The 20,905-nt window shown below is 37.0% G+C and overlaps 1 protein-coding gene across 4 annotated transcripts in view; it reads left to right on the forward strand.

The window, feature by feature from the left end:
- The window catches only part of agbl1 (AGBL carboxypeptidase 1), a 268,981-nt gene that overhangs the window by 390 nt on the left and 247,686 nt on the right, over positions 1 to 20,905 (forward strand). The window contains exon 1 of one of the 4 annotated variants that reach the window (XM_055192771.2): positions 1,551 to 1,859. The exons of 2 other annotated variants lie outside the window; for them this stretch is intronic. In XM_055192771.2, coding sequence (XP_055048746.2) covers positions 1,751 to 1,859 — 109 coding nt within the window. In that variant the 5' untranslated portion in view covers positions 1,551 to 1,750. Of the gene's footprint in view, positions 1 to 1,550; positions 1,860 to 16,728; positions 17,070 to 20,905 lie in introns of those variants that run through there. One more of the 4 variants, XM_055192772.2, reaches the window with a different exon arrangement.

Below are 20,905 nucleotides of genomic sequence, written 5' to 3' on the forward strand. Positions count from 1 at the left end.
GGGAATTTATGCAAATGAGATATCAAGCCAATAGAAAGGTTCCAACCTGACCGTCGCCGCTGTTTTCTGTATGAAGCAGCGAATGGGGGAATCGTGGGAGGGACATCGCTGTGGGCGATGACAGCGCGTCAAAACAAGCGAAATGAAACTTGACTTTTGTGCCCACTAGGTAGGTGTCTTTTATTTCACAGCAAAATCAGCTTTGCACATCAAATCGGGAATAGTTGTTAATGAATATTTTAACATAATTTACACACAAAAAAAATCATAATTTATAAACAAGCATTATTTGTCATGGAATTAGTATGCTTGTTAAATATTAATAAGATCAATCTTATAAAAACATATTTATTTATAATTTATCTATGAGAAAGTAAGCATTAAAAATATTTTATAATAGACTACACTGCCTTGTAGCTCCATCTAGTGGAGCTGTTATGTTCATAGTTGTGACGGTCTAAACACGCATAAATTACTCTATTTATCCCTCAGGATGAATTACAGATCTACTAATGAAGTTGAATGACTACAGAACAGTTGAATTGCACATTTTATTGAACAACCCTATATTCTAACACCTCTCTAACTTCCCCAGAGCATCCTTGCTTCTATGTAACACTTCCCCCTAGCGGGCTATTGCTGTTACTGCATGGGTGTCACGTAATAAACTATAAACATAAGCCTATATTAGGTTCCACATAGTAAATATTGAGTATGTCTAGAAATACATGCCAATTGCAAAATATGTTTTAAATGCTTTTTTTCAAGAATTATAAAATAATGATACAAAAACAATACTGATTCTCTACAACCTGAAAATTGTTAGGTTGTTGTCTAATTTAATCATCTCTTGGTGTTCTGGGTTTATAACTTGAGCCTTTTCATTTATAAGTGCTGCTGAATTTGGTGAAATACGATGAAGTGGGGGCAAGTTTACTTCCATCCGCGTTGGCTTGCCCCTTGCCTGCCTTTAGAGATGGTTGAATTTCATTAGTGGCCATAATTAACCATCTATGAAACTAATATCCAAAAGTTCTTTAAATGTAAAAAAAATGTGCTGTCTTCACCTCATTAATACATGTGAGACAGGATAAACCTCATATGCTGGGTGTATTAAAAGTCTGATCATAAAATTGAAGCATGATAATAAATTTTTGCTTATATAGACAGATTATATTCTATTCTAGATTATTTACAGCATTTAATACATTAATATTCTGATTAAAAATATATGATATATATTTTATTTAAACCTGACCCTAACAAGACACAAAATTGATAGCTACTGTATGTCTATTAAAAGTATCAAGTATTGCTCTGTGATGTGAAGTTGTCAAAACGAAATCTCTTGATGGATGAAGCTGATGATAGCATGGTAATATCCCTATCATTTGAATCTTTCTGCACCAGCTATGTAGCTAGCCAAAAAGAGGGTCACAGGAGGGCTATCCCAGAGAGAAATATCCCCCTAAAATAGCAAGACAAGTCTGGGGATATTAAATCACTATGAACATCCAAAGCAAGCAGTGACCCGATGTTATTTAAATTAGACTGCCCATTTAAAATGGTGCACTAAAATCTGACCCATACTGGTGGAGCTCTGCATTTTAGTTCGTAGAGAGGTTGAATGCATTTAGTCGTAACACCTTATTGATCTTATTGAAGAGACAAGGCCAGATCTCTGTGTTCTAGCCTAAGGCATTAGTTTTCACTTAGCTGCGTCTTGACCTTGCATTAAGACAGACATAACATGGAAGCAACATCTAACGTCATTTCTGTACCTGATGTGAAGGCTGATGACACGTGGAATTTTAACAAATCATCTTTGATTAAAAAGCTGAGACAGCATCTAGCCAGCTGTAAGTATTTATTTATATTATAAATATTTAATACATGCATGCACTGTAAAAATTGCTGCCTTAAAATTTTTAGTTGAATCAACTTACTTTTATTATCTTGACTAGAGATGAGTTGTTATAACTTATAAAATATAGTTAAAAAAGTAATCTTCAAGTTAAAAAATTATCATGTTTTCAGATGAGTAAAAGCCGAGATTCACTAGTTGGGGACATTCTTTATGTATAAAACCACAGATACAGACAACCCCACTATATTTATTTATGAAATTGGCATTTAAGAGCTTTTAACTGGATAAAAGATGAACTGATGTGGGTTCCTCATAGTTGGATTACTGTATATCGGGTCTATACTGTAGATGGTGAAATGACAGCTATTGCTTGCTGGGAAGACTCAGTTCCTGCTAGTTTAATAGCACAATACTGACCCCTTGTGCTAAACATTTTAGTAAGTGTGTCTCAGATCATTTTGGCTGTTGATGTTGAATGTCTCAGTCTCAGCTGATGATGATAAAGCAAAAAAGCGTTAGATGAGCATGGCTTTGCATCCCCATATCTGACTGTCTCTAAGCATGAAACTGAATAATGTGCCGGGTACAAACTGTGATTTGGCACCAGAATTATTTTTAAAAATACATCTCTGAAAGTGCTCAGTGTTCTGGGCAGCTTAAGATCTAGGTTCTTAGTGTTTACATTTACACCTTTGGCTTGCATTACGTTCAAGGTGTAGATTTGATCAGTTTGTGTGTTGTCTGGAAATTAAACACATGATGCTCTATGCAGATGCTTTATGCAGTTTATGTCATAAAAGAGCTTAAAGTAGTGCATATATGGGTGTTTTCCCGGACAGGGCTTATCCTAGTCCCAGACTAAAGTGCATGTTTGAGCTCCCTAATTTAAAAACATATTGCACTAACATATCTTAAAGGCGGGGTGCATGATTTTTAAAAAAACACATTGGAAAAGGGAGTCGAGCCGACTACCAAAACACACTTGTAGCCAATCAGCAGTAAGGGGCGTGTCTACTAACTGACATCGTTGTCTGGGTTGCGTATGTGTGGGGCGGGTCTATCAAAACAAAGTCCAGATTCTATTGGGGTAGTGGCTCGTTTGATTAGGTGATTTCAAATGTCAACATTGGCTTTTACAGATTATGCACCCCGCCTTTAACATATGTCAGTGCTATCGTTTTGTCTTCTCCTGTCCGGGAAACCGCAAAGAGCCTGTTAAAGTACTCATATGAACTCTTTAGATGCAAAGGTGTACTGTTTGAAAGGGCTCTGCCCCAGTGACAGCTTTTTGTCCATGTGCTTCAGTAGGTACCATGCGCTTACCAAAGAAAGTCATTTAGGTGTTTGTGTGTGTGTGTGATTTTATTTCCCCAGGGTTACAGTTTCAGTGACTTTAAAGGCCCCGTATAATGCAAAATCCACTATTATAATGTCTTTGGACAAAAAATATGCATTGGCCACATAGACTGTAAAAATAGATGGACGTAGTGTTCTTGACGTCACCCATAGGTTTCTGAAGATCGTTTATGAAGCCAATAGTAGCCGTTGCCTGTCGTCGCCATCTTGGCCGCGGGTCACCTTGCGTATATCCGAAAATGGGAAAAGAGCCGGGACGTGGGTGAAGCTGAGGTGGCTGATTGCTGAAACCATGCCCACCTAGCTCCACTTTAGTGACTTAAGTGGCCACGCCCTTAATTATGCAGAACTTTAAGGCTTAATATCATTTAAATGGATGAGTTAAAAAAAATTCACCCCCTCACAGTTGTCAGCCTCTAGTGGCCGGTTGATGAATTGCAGTTAAGTCACTTCCATATTGGCTTCATCAGAGAGATCGGGAGGTTGCCCCTGAAACAGTCCACCCTCTCCTTCTTTTTTAATCCCCATTAAACCAAAACGGGGGTCTCATTAGACATGCCATTTTGATTTTCTTGTTAATGTGACATCACACTGATAAAGCTCCGCCCATGGTCACTGACTGACTATTTAATTTTACCCAAAATGTGTTTTGTAAATGTGTTTGTTAGCACATCAGCATTGTTATTAGTAAGGGGATTTCTAAGTGGGCTTTTGACATGTCATTTCACATTATTTATTATGACTCAACTTGTATACTTAAATGTTTTGATTTCTTTGAATGAATTCCATATTTGGCTTGATGGCTAGAAATCCCCTTACTGATGTATCAAATACTTATTTTCCCTGCTTTATATTATGGTCTCAGACTGTATTTACGGTAATCAGATTTTTTTTAAACCGAAAGCTGTCTGTTGATAAATAAATGAGGACAGTTGCTCATTTACTTTTTAAGGTATGCACATGAAAAATTTGTCGTGTGCCTTTTGGACATGCTATAAGAAATATCTGCGGGGTATTTTGAGCAGACACATTCTAGGCCCCCTCCTGAGACTTATATTACATCTTGTAAAAATTGTCATAATATGTGCCCTTTAAAGTAAACAAATCTCGGTTTGAACTCAGTGGCTGTAAATCTGAGACCAGGTCACGCCATACCCTTTAAATCTCTCATAACTCAATATATCCCGTCTGCGTGCATCTCACCTGCTTACCGCTAACGTGAATTAACATGCTTATACGGGGGAATGAGCTGTGTTATGTATACTGTAGCCTATATGTATGTGGTGTTTACATGTAAATGAAACCCCCTGTAGTGAGTGTGCTATTAGATGTGAAGAGCTGTCATTACATCCTAGTTGGATGTGATGCTTGCCCTAGTGTGACCACAAGATGGTGGTCATAAACCATTAAAAAGGACATAAATCTGCATTTCTCAGTCGGCTTTGCTTTAAACCAAATATAGTAGACAAATCACTGCTGAACAATAACAATAATAATAGTAGTAATCTATATTTAATGTTGAATCTAAGAATATCATATTTATTCTAGCTACATTGACATAGCTGTCATTAAAAAGTTAACAACGTGCTTTGTATGTAGGCTAATTGATAGTTTCCCAAATTGTTTTACATAAGTGCTCAATCCGGTATTTCTTAATGGCCCGAGGCCAGAATTATGTGAATTTGCAGCAAAGGTATTTGATAACTATATTATGTGTCGAGAGCATATCATTATCTCCTGTTTGACGGAGGTGGCATTTAGCGGCTTATGCATCTGCGTTCCTTATTTATTTCTGCTGGAGACATGCAAGGAGTGCAAAATCTGACTGTAATATTGAATTACTGTTTAGGTTTTGCCTGTTGCTAAGTAATAACCCGCAAAGAGATTTACTCACAGTTTTCCTGCAGCTGAATGACTGATGAAATTTCACAAGACCCCTTCCCCTCCCCTTCCTATTTGCCAGCACATGTGCTGACTGTTTGTATTGCGAGGTACTGAAGGTGCAGGATTTGTTGTTGGTGGGAGGGATCAAAATATTGAAGAGGGGGTGAGCGAGCTGGGGTCAGATTTCAGAGCCCCCTCTCTGCATGGTTTATAGAGAGTTGCTATTTCAGTCATCCTCAGTATGCAAGTGCCAATGCTTGGTCGATTGCTCATGTTACAGCTGCCGTATGAGTGACAGTCAGGCTTGTTGGCTCACAAAAGAGCAAGAGACTGGAAAATTTTGAGCTTGGATATAGTCGGATCCTTCTGCTGCTTGAGTCCTGTCCTGGGAACAAAATACATGTTGTGCGTCCCGTTCAGGGAGCAAGACAGGTGTAGAAAAGTCAGAGATAGGAAATCAACAGTGCTGTTAATGACATCCAAAAATACCATTAATGGCATGATAGGATGCTTAAAGGGATAGTTCACTTAAACACGAAAACGTTGTTATTATTTACTAGGCTTCATGTTGTTTGAACGCCAAATGTATTTCTTTGTTCTTCAAACCCCAAATGCAGATATAAAAAAAAGGGTTTTCTGGTTTCTATGGGAGTGAATGGTGACTGAGGCGGTCACCATCCACTCTCATAGTAACCAGAAAACCCTTCAAGCTTGAAAAGGACCCAAAAGTGTTCAAAATGTTTTTTTAAGAGCACCTATTTCATTGCTAAAAACAATGTTATTTTGTGTATTTGGTATAATACAATGTGTTTGTGTGGTTTATGGTTAAAAAACACATTATTTTTCACATACCGTACCAGATACTTTATTACTTCTGCTTTGTTTATCAGTTGTTGAACGATGCGCCGGTTGGTTGTTGTGGTGGTATTTGTCCCGCCCGTCCTCCATTGTGATTGGATGGCTGAGTAAAAAGTGACATTGATTAGCTGAGCGTTTCACGCAAAGTTGAACATTTTTAACTCTTGGCGCTCAGTGCTTGGCATGGATAAAATGGCAAGTGCCAGCACTCAGCACAGACAAAACCCAGTGCTTGCGTTTTTGAAAAGCGCGGTGCTAACATTGAAAAAATATGCCGTTTGCAAGCGTAAACACCTTGGTGTCATTTACTGCCCTTACTTTCTTGTTGTGGATATCGCTGTTGTTTCAGTTGAGTTGTTACACATTATTAAAAGTCAACTTCCTAAAACTGCCTAAACAGTTCAGACATAGGCCAGAGAGGCACAGGTCAAGATATTCATCAGATATTGGGTTAAATTTTAGTTTGCTTTTCACCAAACCCTTTTGTATGCCTTTAGGACACTTTTTGTTTAAAGGGATAGTTCACCCAAAAATAAATGCTCAATTCGTGCGGCAACGCTCAATTCGCGCGGCAACGCGCCTTCCGCACTGTGCCTTCTGCACTGCACCTTCCGCTCGAATTGAGCGTTACCACGGGAAACACACGAGTTGAAAAATCTGAACTTCGGCGGATTTCCGCGCTGCGTTATCCATTACAGGACCTTGCTGTAGTACTGACGTGATTATAGGAAGCGAGCGGAGTCTCAGCTGAGTCGCAGAAGTCCCTACCATGATGCGAATTTCCGCGTGAATGTCCCGAATGACTCGAATTTCACATGCAGCTTTCACGCGCGAATGAAGCGAGTAAACTCAAATATTCAAGCGTCCAACTACCGCCTTGCTGCCTCCACCGTAAATACATTTTGCTGGTGTGAATGCACCATAACACTTTTGGGTCTTCTGAAGCTTGAAAGGTGGTCTGTATTCACTTCCATAGTTACCAGGGGTCTTATTTATAAAGCGTGCGTATGCACAAAATGGGTATGGAAACGTGCGTGCGCCAGTTCCCATGCAAAGTTTGTGATCTATAAAAACAAAACTTGAAGGGAGAATGGGCTTGAAGGGTGGGATTTGAAGATAATTCATGTATGCACACTGCAGGTGATCTGTAATTTATAAAGGGAACATTACTTTGTTTTATCACTTAGAGCAAAAATATATATATTTTTAAAAATATTTCAGAACATACAAAAAAATGGTCAAAATATATATTTTCTGAAATATATTTTGAAATATGTTTACAAAAATATATTTTTCACCAATATATTTCTGGCCATTTTTTAAATATATTTTAAAAGTAAATCAATTATAAAGCATTAAAAAAATATTTAGCCCTCTATATATTTCAATCCGAGGAAATATATTCACGTCGCATTGGAAGAAAAACTTTGCTTATGTTACGAACCTGTAAACAGTTTTAAAAAGGTTAAAATTAAATATATTTTCAACTTCAAAAATATACTTTATAAAATGAACTTGTAGCATATATTTAAAATATATTCAGGCAAAAAATTAATTTTTGTCATATGGGATGTAAAATTAGAAATGTATTTGCTTCCCCATGAAATACATTTTATGTTAATATATGAAGGTTAAAACTAAAAATATTTTCAAATTCAAAATTCAAAAATATATTCAATTGAGGATTACTTTCTACAAAATGTATTTAGCATATATTTAAAATATACGTTTGGCCAGGGAAATGTACTTTTTCGCTATGGGATAAGTCTTAATATTTTTTTGGTGTATTGCATTTTTTGTTTTGTGCATATGTAGACTTTTAGTTAGGATCCTATGCACAGTTTTATAAATAAGACCCCTGAAAATCCAAATCAGCACTTAAAAATATCTGCATTTGGGTCAAGAAAGACATTAGAGGATCATGAGGGTGAGTAAATAAATTAAGATTTAAGATTTAAGTTTTCGTTTTTGGGTGAACTGTCTCTTTAATGTGATCAATTTTAAGTTTGTGAAGCAGAAATGAGTCATTTGCTTTAATTTGAAGTTGAGATTCGCAGATGGTGAATAGACTCATGATCAGCGGTGTATTATGCACCTTCAGCTGCTGCAAATGAAAAAAATGTAAGTGTAAGCTTGTAAAATTGGACTATACTTATGGTAGTTCTTTTTAGCCTTCCCGTCTCCTTTAGTAATTATAGTGTGATATTCATAAAAGATCCCCATGACATCTAATAGTACCATAAAGTTCTCACTTTTTTGATTCATGCATTCAGATGAAAAGAAAAACTGAAGAGCCAATCTCTCCCTATTTCTTTTTACTGCCACATATATCGCGCTCTATCACATGAAAATAAACAATCATCCAGTTTTAAAACTTGTGAGATATTTAATCTAATAACTGGTAGGAGCCAGGAATTTGAGACTGCTGTCTACGTGCATATCATACCAAGATTATCTTTTACTAAGCGCACTGGATGACAACTTTAAGGGTCTCAGTATACACCCTTGCGTGATTCCCCAATGAAAAGCAATATGCATGGCATGAAAATATGAAATCAAAAACACGCCTGTCATTACATGATATGTGTGTGAGAATTATTCATGAACTGTGAACAATTAGGCAGCTTTATATGCTATGCATATTTGTAATAATCGTACAATGTACATTAAACTAAATGATAGGATTGACCATATCTGGTTGCTGATCCTCTTTAAAAGCCTCATAGTTTTAAAAGTGTTTGTCCTTGGCGAGACTTTCAACTGTGCAGCCCACAGTTTATCTGTAATTTCTTGATGCCTGCTGTGTACTTGATTTTCTCACTCGCTTATTGATTTTTCATGAAGCAAACACTTTCTGTAAACATTTTCTCTATATCTACTGTAGCTCAATGCAAAAATAAAACACAAATCGCAAGAATTGATGCTGCTGTCAGAAGGCAACGGTCATGGGCCATTGTACAAAGTCATGAGGCAAAAGGTTTATTTATTGCTTTGACCCTGGGAACGGTTTGCATCAGGGCTTTAAGATGGATTGTACAATGACAGCTTTGAGCGGCAAACTCTTCACCCAGAATACTCAGCTCTGCTTTTATTTATTTATGTGACTCCAAGGTGCTTGGAAGAGATGTCTGTCATATAGGCACCCTGTCTCACACAGGCTGATAAGTTATTTAACATGTTTTTGCTCTCAATGCTGAAAGAACAAGCCCAGTGATGTTCGTTGCGCGTTAAGAGATTGATGCCACAGGGAAGGCCAGAGAAAGAGGTGGAGAGCGCTCAGTTGTTGGAAAGATGAAACAAAACCTCGCTGTAAGGGCCTTGATGAGGGCTGGTGAAAGTGATCCCCTTTAAACATGATTAAACCCCGCCTGTTTTGGCCCAAAGGGTCTTGGATTAAACTGCCCACGGTTCATGGCTGTCTCTCAACTGGACCTGCAGTTTTTATAAACCCCTTTGAACCTCTTGTTTGTTCTCAGGCCAGCGTGTACCTTGCACCCTGTATATATTTTGCCCTTCTAAACAATAAACAAAAGCTTCAGAAAATGCCTTGGGTCCCTGACTTGTACGATTCAAGCTGGCTGTCTGTCAAGACAGTTCTGCTCTATTGTTGCTCTCTTTGGGAGATCTTGCAGCATTAAATACACAACTTTAGGTTATGTATGATTACTAAAAACATGTACATTGCACCACAATAATTTTACGTGAACAAACTACCCTGCTGGTTTAGTTTACAAAGTGTAATATAATTAATAATAATAATAATAATAATAATAATAGACAATAATAATCATAAATAATAATAAAATAATGTTTTTTTTACATTTAATATAAAAATACATATACAGAACTTATCATGCAGTAAAAATATAAATATTTTAATGATAATAAAACGTAAATAATAAATTAAATAAATAGCTGATAAAGTAAATAAATATAGAGCTACGCGAACGCACCACTTCTACACTGAACAAAATCTCTAGTTGCACATGATTTAATTAAGTTTTCTTAAAATGATTAAAAAAAAACTGTTGGATCTACGTAATTAATCAATCAATCAATCAATCAATCAATCAATCAATCAATCAATCAATCAATCTTTATTACAGACTCAGGGTCCAGATAAAACAAAAGAATACTACAGACAAGACATTTAGACAAGACAAACAACCCACACATCAACCCACACAATAAATAGCTACAGAATACAACTTAATTTAATTATGTACACCAGTTCAACATGATTGAATCAAGTTTTCTTAAAATAAAATTAATTTTAGAGGTGCAGTGTTTAATTTTAGCGGCATCTAGTGGTGAGGTTGCAAACTGCATGGCTCAGTCCACAGTTCAACCCTTGCTTTTGAAACGCATAGAGAAGCTACAGTAGCTGCCACCGGACAAACAAGTCATCTTCAGAGACAACTTAGTAAAAAAGTTGTCCGTTAACTCTTTCGCCGCCGTTGACGAGATATCTTGTCAATTAAGAGAAAACGCTTCCCCGCCAATGACGAGATTTTCCGTCTTTCCGCAATATCGCTATTATCCACCAGGTGGCGCACTTCCGTAACTTATACAACCCGGAAGTAGCGCCTCACGTAAAAGAGAAAGAACTCTGTGTATGTTTTAAAGATCGCTCTGCATCTGATCTCTATCAAAAGTCCTTCTCAAAAATTTTATTATCTCAGCTTTTTGCTCAAAATTGGGTGTTTATGAAGAAACCTACCCATGTTTGAGAGGTGATTACAAGAGAACTAATGAAGGTAGGATGAAACGGGTTTTTTTGTTTGAAGGCAGAGGGTCTGTTCTTTCATCTGATATATTGTTTGTTTGTTTATATATTTAAAGAAGAACATTTTCTGGAAGGCATTAAACTTTTGTGAAAATCATGAAAAATGCTGGCGGTGGCTGGCAACTTTTTTAAAAAACGCTGGCGGGGAAAGAGTTAAGGGCTTCTGAAGAAACATGATGGCACAAAATGGCGACTCCCATGTCTCATTCTAACGTAATAAAAACATAACAGTTTATTATGAAAGGTCTTCATACACCTCTGATAAGATTTTGTATATTATTATGCATTTCTGTCAAGAGATCCTTCTAAAAATTACACACTGCACCTTTAATTAATGTTAATTTTATTTGAAGAAAACCTAATTTAATCATGTGCAACCGATGTCCGGAAGTTTTTTTTTTAGTGTAGATTACTCGCGAGATTTAACTTTGTACCATGCAAATTTTCTGCTTAAGTTGAATATTTTCAACTTGCGCGAAGACGAGTTGTTGAGGTGAATAGTGTGTTTTCGTGGCAATAGTGCTGCCCAATTTGCATCGCCCTCCCTGCGCGAGTTTGTGTCTTTACATTGCCTTTGTATGCAATCTACTCGTGCAAATCATTGAATTCGGTTTTAAAATCTGGACCACTGATGGCTCGCGAGTTGTTAAATGAGCGTATTTCTATATGGATTATTATTTGATACAGTCATTCTAATTTTATTATTTATATAAAATGAACACTTTGAAAAGCAGTTGTTAATATCAAAATCAATCGAGAGAGCTACTTTATTACTGGAGAGGATGTGTATGTGCCTGATAGGAACACAGGTGGGAAAATGATGTGTTTAAGAAGGCTGACAGGTGCAAGGATAAAGTCTAATTTTAAATATTCTTATTTGCTCAGTGTTCATAGTAATGGATAAGAATAACTCTTTTTTAACTGTTATTTTGTTTTAATCTTACAAAATCAGGGACTCGGCACAGCTAACTTAAAATGAATCCTTATTTTATTTTAATAACATAACATTCCAGACTGATCTCATGGAAAGTTGTGTTATAATTTTTATTCATTTATTCGTGTCATGGCAGGAAATGTAGCTTTTTTCATGCCTTGAGTATGAACAGGGCCGGAGTGGGACTCATTTTCAGCCCTGGAGTTTCATGCCTTAGACCAGCCCACTTTAGTTCACGACTAACTATTAAAATAATATCTTTAAACCCTCAGTAGTATAAGTCTGCAGTAATGCACTGTTCTCTGCAGCCTTGCAATTCACTGTATTTTTCAAATATATAATTTCATATTCCGTGCAAATGCAGTAAACAATTATAATTTTTGCCATAATCATGCAGCCCTACCATAAGACCATAATATTACTAAAGTAAACTTATTCAAAAACTAAAGGAAACAAATGTGTTTGTGTTTTCCTCTATATTTCTATTTCTAAAAAATGGTGAGTCTTGAGATTAACTGTTGGGTTGATAACGTTTGGAAACCCCTGATATACCAACCCATTCTCACCAAAAAGCGTACAAATGACACGCAGTGTGATTATCGTGCAATAGATACGCCAAATTCCGATTTTGCGTGCATATGATACGCCAGTCCTTCCCATTCACTTATATGGCGAATCGTTTCGTGACGTTTTATTTATTGTTTTCTCATTTGTTTTCTGTTTTTTTTTACCATTTTCGCTTGGGTTTAGGGTTAGAACAACTTCTTATTATATAAAAATGACATCCTAACCCAAACCCCAACTCTAACCCCAACTCCAAGCGACCATGGTTTAAATATAGATAAAAACATAGAGAAACCTGTATATTAAATAACCTGCTTAAATAAATGTGAAATCTAACCCTAAACCCAAGCGAAAATGGTTTAAAAAACAGAAAACAAATGAGAAAACAATAAATAAAACGTCACGAAATGATTCGCCATATAAGTGAATGGGAAGGACTGGCGTATCATATGCACGCAAAATCGGAATTTGGCGTATCTATTGCACGATAATCACACGGAAACAAATGGAAAAAATCTGTATCTTTTTTTAGAACTTAGATCATGTCTATTGCTAAATAACGTAGGCCTACATTGTGTTAAAAAAAGGAAACATCATGGATATACTTTTGAAACTACTTTTTTAAAATAAACTAATGAGTTTTGCATCAAATAGATTTTTGTTCCTCTTGCAATAAACGATGAATAATGACTATTCATAGAGAATTCATCTATGACTTGGATAAAAAAATACGTTTTGTAAATTCTTTTCCTTTTAGAGGCCAGCCCGTTTGTATTAAGACGCGCTCAAGTTTATTTAAAATATAATAGACGTGCGGCCGGACGCGCTCAAGTTTATTAAAAATATAGACGCGCGGCCGGCAAGCGCACTCAAAAGACGCGCTCAAGTTTATTTAAAATATAATAGACGCGCGGCCGGCAAGTGCACTCAAAAGACGCGCTCAAGTTTATTTAAAATATAATAGACGCGCGGCCGGCAAGTGCACTCAAAAGACGCGCTCAAGTTTATTTAAAATATAATAGACGCGCGGCCGGCAAGTGCACTCAAAAGACGCGCTCAAGTTTATTTAAAATATAATAGACGTGCGGCCGGCAAGCGCACTCAAAAGACGCGCTCAAGTTTATTTTAAATATAGACGCGCGGCCGGCAAGCGCACTCAATATAGACGCGTCTGAAACAAAACTCGTGTTCAAGTAAGCGCTTTGAAAACCAGAAGACAGCGGCACGTCCTGCGTTTCCCATGCGTTTTAGATGTCAATGAACCCTAATGCAAGAATTCTTCCACTAAGTGGTCGGGACTCGGGACACAATCAACTTGTGCATAAAGCGGCGGGGACACCTCTCACCCGCAAATACGCATCATCCCGGTGGCATGACAACACCGGCCCTCGTGGCCAAAAAAAACAGACCAGCCCACCGGGAATCCTCCCGGTTCTCCCTATGGCCAATCCGGGCCTGAGTATGAATGTTTTTTTCGTGTCACTCACACAAATTTCTATAAATAGTTTTTCATGTCCGTGGCACAACTTTCTTTTTCAGGTCATTTTATGTATTGTTTTCTCATAGTTTTTTCCTATTTTCTTACCATTGTCGCTTGGGGTTTGGGTTCGAAATCACTTTCTGTTACATTTTTAGACATCCTAACCAAAACCTCAACTCTAACCCCAACTCCAGGCGAGAATGATTTAAAAATAGGAAAACAAATGAGAAAACAATTCATGAAATGAAATGAAAAAGAAACCTGTACCATGGACACGAAAAACTATTTATAGAAATTTGTGTGAGTGATACGAAAAAGACATTCGTGCTCAATGCATGAAATAAAGCTGAATTTCGTGCCATGGACACGAATAAATTAATCAAATTTTTCGTGACTATCGACTTGCACCAGATCATGTTGCAAAATTCTCTATATACGACATTTAAGACAAAATGCAAAAATTTTAACTATACTCCAAATTTCGCAAATACTTATTGTTTTTATAAATCAAGATCGTATTCGCAGATTGTTTACGGTCCACTTTGTGTGGAAGGTTTTATGATGGGACTTAGGAAAATGTGCGGGCATGATAACTGTAAAACATTCGCTAATTCCCCTCCTCGCCTGCTCAAGAGCTTTGGGAAAACAGAGCTGAAAAATCTGAAGATATTTGGCTCTTTGACAAAACACTGCAACAGGCAGCCGTCATCCTGCTAATGTAAAGTGTTAATAAAAAGGTTGCGAGACAGCCAAGTCATAAATTTGTAGATGCAGGCAGCCGCTTTTGCAAGATATACTGCTTCCTCTACCTGTCTAGCAGTAGCGTTTTACACAGGTTTACATATTATGTTCATCTCTGTCATGACACTCTTAAGTGCTGCATGCCAGTTTGCCTACTTGTACTACATATGTACTTTTTTTATGACGGGAAAGTAATACATTTGAGTGCGTAGCAAAAGAGTATGGAAGTACTTAAATTTCAGCTTTCTTCATCCGGATGTAATTTTCACAATAGGGAAGCATAACTTACTTTATTAATTCAGTGTTGCTAAACTCCCAAATTTTAAGTAATATCTGTATTTAATGCAGTGGGGCTCGTGACTGCTCATCGAGGAGCGCTAATTCAAAATAAGTGTTCAGAGTGTCATGTGTGTGGTTCATTTTTTCAAAATACGTGTTTGTTGCGTCATGTGAACCATGTGCATCACATGTTTTGTCAAAATAAGTGCCTGTTGCACACGCGTCAAAACCGTTTATGATAAAAGAGACGCTCACGTTCACTAAATACACGCAAGACACTCCCTTAACAGTAAACTCTGTTCACGCATGAGATTATGGGAGTATCTGGCAAGCGCAAGTGTCTCTTTTATCATAAACCCTTTAGACGCGTCTGCAGCAGGCACTTATTTTGACAAGACACATGATGCACACACAATCTCTCGGCGCGCAGAACACATATTTTGAAAAAAGGAACCACACACATGATGGGCTACATATATGTTGTGACGGACTTCGCATCAAGTTTTAATGTATTGTAGTATACAGATCTTGTAGCCTCTTCTGGAACGGCTGAAATTCCACAAGGGGGCGTATTTGTTCCTCAGACGTTGCACAATAAACGTGACATCCAAATATATTCATTATAAATCGTGAATGAAAAGTGAGATTGGAACGAATGTCCGTTAGTGAACTAATTGTATACAGTATTTATATCGTTATTCGGTCAGAAACGTCAAAATTGTGAGATGAACAAATCGTTTTGGATTAAAAGGCTTGGATATTCCATTTCCTTGGACTTTTGGGGATTTATGAACAATTTGTTTCGGACAATTTCACCGAAGCGGATAAATTGAAGATTTTAAAGGTAAGTAAATATCATAAATCTACTGATCTACTGGCTGTTCTTCAACGTGATGTCCAGCCGATGCCTGACCAATGACCACCGGCAGAACCCGCTTAATATCCGCTTAATCTCCTTATCCGTTTCAATGTATATATATATATATATATATATATATATATATATATATATATATATATATATATATATATATCTCCCAAGGGTTTTTTCCTCCTAGAACTTTTTTTTACTTCCCTGGCTAAAAATCCGGGGTTTTTTTTCTCCTAGGGGGTTTTTCAACCCGGGGAGGCAGCCTTCTTTAGCTGCTTGTGCTATCGTGTTTTATGTTGTGCTATCTGTCGATTTTCTGTGCTTTTCACTGCATCTATTATGTAAAGCTGCTTTGATACAATTACCAAATTGTGAAAAGCGCTATATAAATAAAATTGAATTGAATTGAATAAATCGGCGCCGCCCGGTTCAGGTAACTAACAACTAGATTACAGTTTTATGACTGCTAAAAATCATATTATGCTTCGTGTGTGCGCTTAATGGAAACCCGAAAGTCTAAGCTTTACAACGATGTGCCGCATGACCGTATATTTTGAAGATTTAATGCTTCAAAGTTACAATGACGTAATGCAGCCTCACGTGCAAGAGAGGGGGTATACCGTGTAGTGTTCCTTATCAGGTTAAGGAGTTAAAATAAAAAACTGTTGACTTTTTTGAGTTTTGCCTACAAATATATGTCATCCATGCAGCTCTCTATTCAGATACAGTAGTTGGTCTTGCACTGCATGAACTTCCTGCAGTAGTTGCCTTGGCATTGCTACTGATGGTAATAAATGTTTGCCGTGGTAAAATAAATAAATAATAAATTACCAACCCACAAAATGCATTGTGGGATTTGTTAGCTTTTGTGTCATGCAGATCAAAGGGTGTCTGCAGCATGCTTGCGTAAATAGGGTTTATTTTCACTCGTGCATTCCTGTCATAACATGCTATTCATATTGGGTGGTGTGGATGGACACATCTAGACTTTGTTTGGACGACCTCCAACGAGGGCTCTTGGGTCTTCCACCAATACGAACACTTATTTAGAAGCTTGACCACAAGAAGCTGCGTACAATTTCAAGAACAACCCCCCGCACCACCCTAGAAGACCTAAGCCCTGTGATTTACATCCAATCGACCTTAAATTCAGCCTCTTTGTCAGTTAGGCAGGAATCCAGCTTGGGAGTTTACCCCGTGGGAGGGGGGCATTTAAAAAAAACAGCCAGGTGCAGCCTTTACTTTCGGCACCCGGAGGGTGGAATATAGAGAGGGGAGATAAAGTGAGAGAAAGCCAGACCGGGGATACGCTACTTTGTGTTGCGGTTCAGTGTTTCTTTGTACTTTAATTTGAATTTATTGAGCGTGCAAAGATGTACAGCTACTGCAAGCCGGGTCACTTCACCTGGACGGCGACATTGAAGGAATTTGGAAGCCACACTAACGGGGGTAAGAGACAGGGGTTGAATCCCTGCGATGATGTGAACGCACACATCAGACCTTGCACTTGGCAAGAACTTGGCACGTGTAAAGGGAGATCACGCTGGGGCAGCAAGATGTTGTGCATAGCTTGCACATGCAAATGTCTTGTTTTACTCTGGCGTAATGCACACAGAGGCCTTTTACAACCTGCTTTGCTAAATTGCTTGCATGAGCTTGTGTGGCTGGGCATTTAATGAAGTGATTTCAGTGTGCATTTGTAAGATTTGTTGCAATCTGCATAGTGATGGTTACTATGATGGCTCAACAATTTGTTATCAGTTGAATAACCTCATATTCATGCATACGTTTACTTTGCAGTCTTACTATGCAAGATGCAAAAAACAACAACAACAACAACAACACAGCCTTATTGAATATGTGCACCGGTGTTGGCATGTAAACATTGACCTTTGTGTGTATGCACCGCCTTGTGATTGGTTAAGCAGCGAAAAAGGCGGAGCTCATGTCTTTGATATCTCCATCTTGGCATGTCTCAGAGATTTTGGACAAGTACTTGGAATATATCAAGACCACTTGCTCAGATCTTAAGTAGTATATGTTATTTCCATCATCTCAAGACATTGCACAACAGCCATATCAGGTTTTGTTTCTATTATAAGATTGAGCTCCCATCATCGTGGTGCAAATTGTCATGTCAATCCGGTCAAAATGAGATGCAGATTCATTGGCATGCTCAGGAGTTATATTATCATTATTTTTCATCCATGTGTTCCTTTCATTTGCTTCATTTATGGCATTGCTGTATGTATTTAAAGGCGGGGTGCATGATTTTTGAAAAAAAAAAACATTGTGGAAAAGGGAGTCAGGCGGAGTACCAAAACACACATGTAGCCAATCAGCAGTAAGGGGCATGTCTATCAAAAGAAGGTCCAGATTCTATTGGGGTAGGGGCATGTTTGTTTAGGTGATTTTAAATATCAACACTGGCTTTCAGAGATCATGCACCCCACCTTTAATGTAGATATATATATATATATATATATATATATATATATATATATATATATATGAAGAGTTTGGTTCCAAAACGCAATAAATCCATTTTGACAAATTTTGTTAAAAACGTGTTTTCTATACCAAGAAAGTGACAAGATGAAAACAACTATTTTCTGTTACAAACTTTCACATAGCATCTTTAGGTTATAAAAACATAAAAAATTCAAATCCATAAGTTGATTTTCAAAGATTTATTATAAAAACGGATAATTTTTTCCACAAAATGCAATAAATCCATGACAAGTTTTTATTCAAAATGCTATAAATCTATTGAATCAATAGCCTATATAAATGTGCATTCATCTTTGCCATGTTATATTCATTTAGTTGACTAGTTGTACACACTAATTAAAAATATAAACATTAATGTCATTAATCAAAACACTTACTTTGTCATATTAAGATCACTGTCATTGCGGTTACTTGACGTCCTCGCTTAACGTCTTTCACAGAGATCCGCTGTAAAATGTTTTTGGTCCTGCTCGATTTTTGTTGACTTTGAGTAAAATTATGGAAAGTTTTTCATAAGATCCTCTGGGGTCAATGTGTAAGCATGAGAATCTTGCTGTCGGGAGAACAAGCACCCGTCTCCCGAGTGCCTCTCAGGGAAAATATTATATGCTGATGGCTTACGTTTCTTTCCCATCACAGAAAAACATCACAGGTTTAGCGATGCAATTAAAGTATTATTTTGTTTTGTTTGTTGATCACGAAGTACAAAGTAGATGAGGAAAACTAGGACTCCGTGGACTCAGCGCGTCCGCCATTGTTTGTTTACATTGCGTGACTGGTGGGCTGTAATATCAGAAATGGATTTATTGCGTTCTGTAAAAAAGGAGCAGTGGCGTTTATCGCATTTTGGGAAAAAAGGGAGAAAAGATGACAGAATAACAAGTCGTATATTGGATTTTTCGTAAAATTAAGAATTTACTTTTTACTACTTACATGATATAATAATGATTTTTGCAGTAACTAATTTTTTTCAAAAATGGCATTTATCGCGTTTTGGAACCAAACTCTTCATATATATATATATAAAGAGTTCAGACGCAAAACCCTTTTGTAAATTAGCTTTTTAGAGGCTCTTATGTTTAAGTTTATTATTTTCACTTTAATTGTGATAAAAAGGTTATTCAGTAATTGATATGCTTTATTTACGCATATGTCACTTAACTAATTTCATTGGTATTTAACAAATTTGTCATTCGCTGCAAAACCCTCCAAGTGAATGAAAAAAACTCCTCTTTGGACAATACATAGTAAGCAGTTGCAAAATCACATTGCAAATCAACATTGTAAATAAGGCGTCTTCAACTACTCTTCTTTGAGGGCCAGATTTTAAAATCTGGGGCCAAACTTTTACCCCTATTTTAAACTTTTATATATTTTTTACTTTTACCTATTATATATAATAATTAATAACTTATTTTATTTATGACTGTTTAACTTTTATAAATTGTTACATTTCAAGTATTCACAACATATAGCCGGTCTTCTTTTAATGACTAAAATTGCACTTTGTTTTCTTTTTTAATATTTTAAAGATATATAGGCTAAACCGCCTTTCCATTGTACATTACATACAGATATAACTGTCGGAAGTTCGCCCCCTAGTGGCAGACGTAATGACATTTCAGTTTAATCGTAAATCTGTGTCTACATGGGAGAGAAGCTCAATACAGCGCAAGAGCCTTCAATCTACAAATATATTTGAAGAGTTTCGTTGCAATACGAGATACCTCAGTTTTTAACATTTTTGTCAAAACATGTTAATTATTATGTTATCATGTTAATATTTTGTTTTATGGTGCTACTTAGCTGTATTTTTTAAGTTATGAAGGTAAATCAAAACAACACAACTGCAGTTGAATTGATAATGCACAACCAAAAAAAACAACAACAAAACTCTTCATTTATACTTAATAATTAACTTATCAGTAATCAATCGTTTTTGAAGTATTAAAGTGTTAAACAAAAAAGTATTAATAATTTTCACATTGGACACCGTTTTTTGATTGGAAAACACTGAATTACAACATTTCCGGTCGGCGTGTCATGCGGTGTAGTCGCACAAGTTAATTTTTTTATGCACCCAAAGTTCAAATTGGATCCGAAATTACGCACCAGCAGATGGTTGGCACCCCATGCACCCCCTTTCCTCCCTATCTCTATCAGTCAATATTGTAACATTTTCAGTACACTTTTTTTACCTGGGTTAAAAAGTCCTCCAGCTCGACAGTTGAAATTTAACTTGTATGCGTGCCGTCGTTCATTAATTCTTTTTCATGCACTTAGAGGACTTTGCTCCAAAAAGGGACGTGGTGTTTGACGCATTCTGCCAACAAACTGGCATTTCTACATGTCCAGAGCCCGGGATTAAGCGTATTTGATGCAAAAGTATTTAATAAAGGTAACATTAAGTTACCTTTCAGTATCAGTATCTTGTTTTTGACGGAGGTATTGTTTAGCAGCTTTTGAATTTGAACTCTTCATATATATTAGGGTGAACTTATTTTAATATACATATTCTCTTTCATTTTAAATATGATGCAAAACATAGACTACGGAAGACGCGTTTCTACCTCATTCACGTGTGAAGCTCGCACGAAAGGCGCAAATTGAGCGTTGTGCGCGGTACGTGCGAATGGTGCTTTTTGTGCATTTTGCGTTTCACGTGAATTTGCGGCTGACGCCCGAGTCGAAAAGTTTGAACTTTTGCGGAATTTTGCGCCGCGTTAACCAATCAGGAGCCTGCTTGCTGCTGTGGTGGCAGCCACACCCGGAGT

The sequence above is a fragment of the Misgurnus anguillicaudatus genome, chromosome 6 (genome assembly GCF_027580225.2).
Source record: "Misgurnus anguillicaudatus chromosome 6, ASM2758022v2, whole genome shotgun sequence".
NCBI classification, from domain to species: domain Eukaryota; kingdom Metazoa; phylum Chordata; class Actinopteri; order Cypriniformes; family Cobitidae; genus Misgurnus; species Misgurnus anguillicaudatus.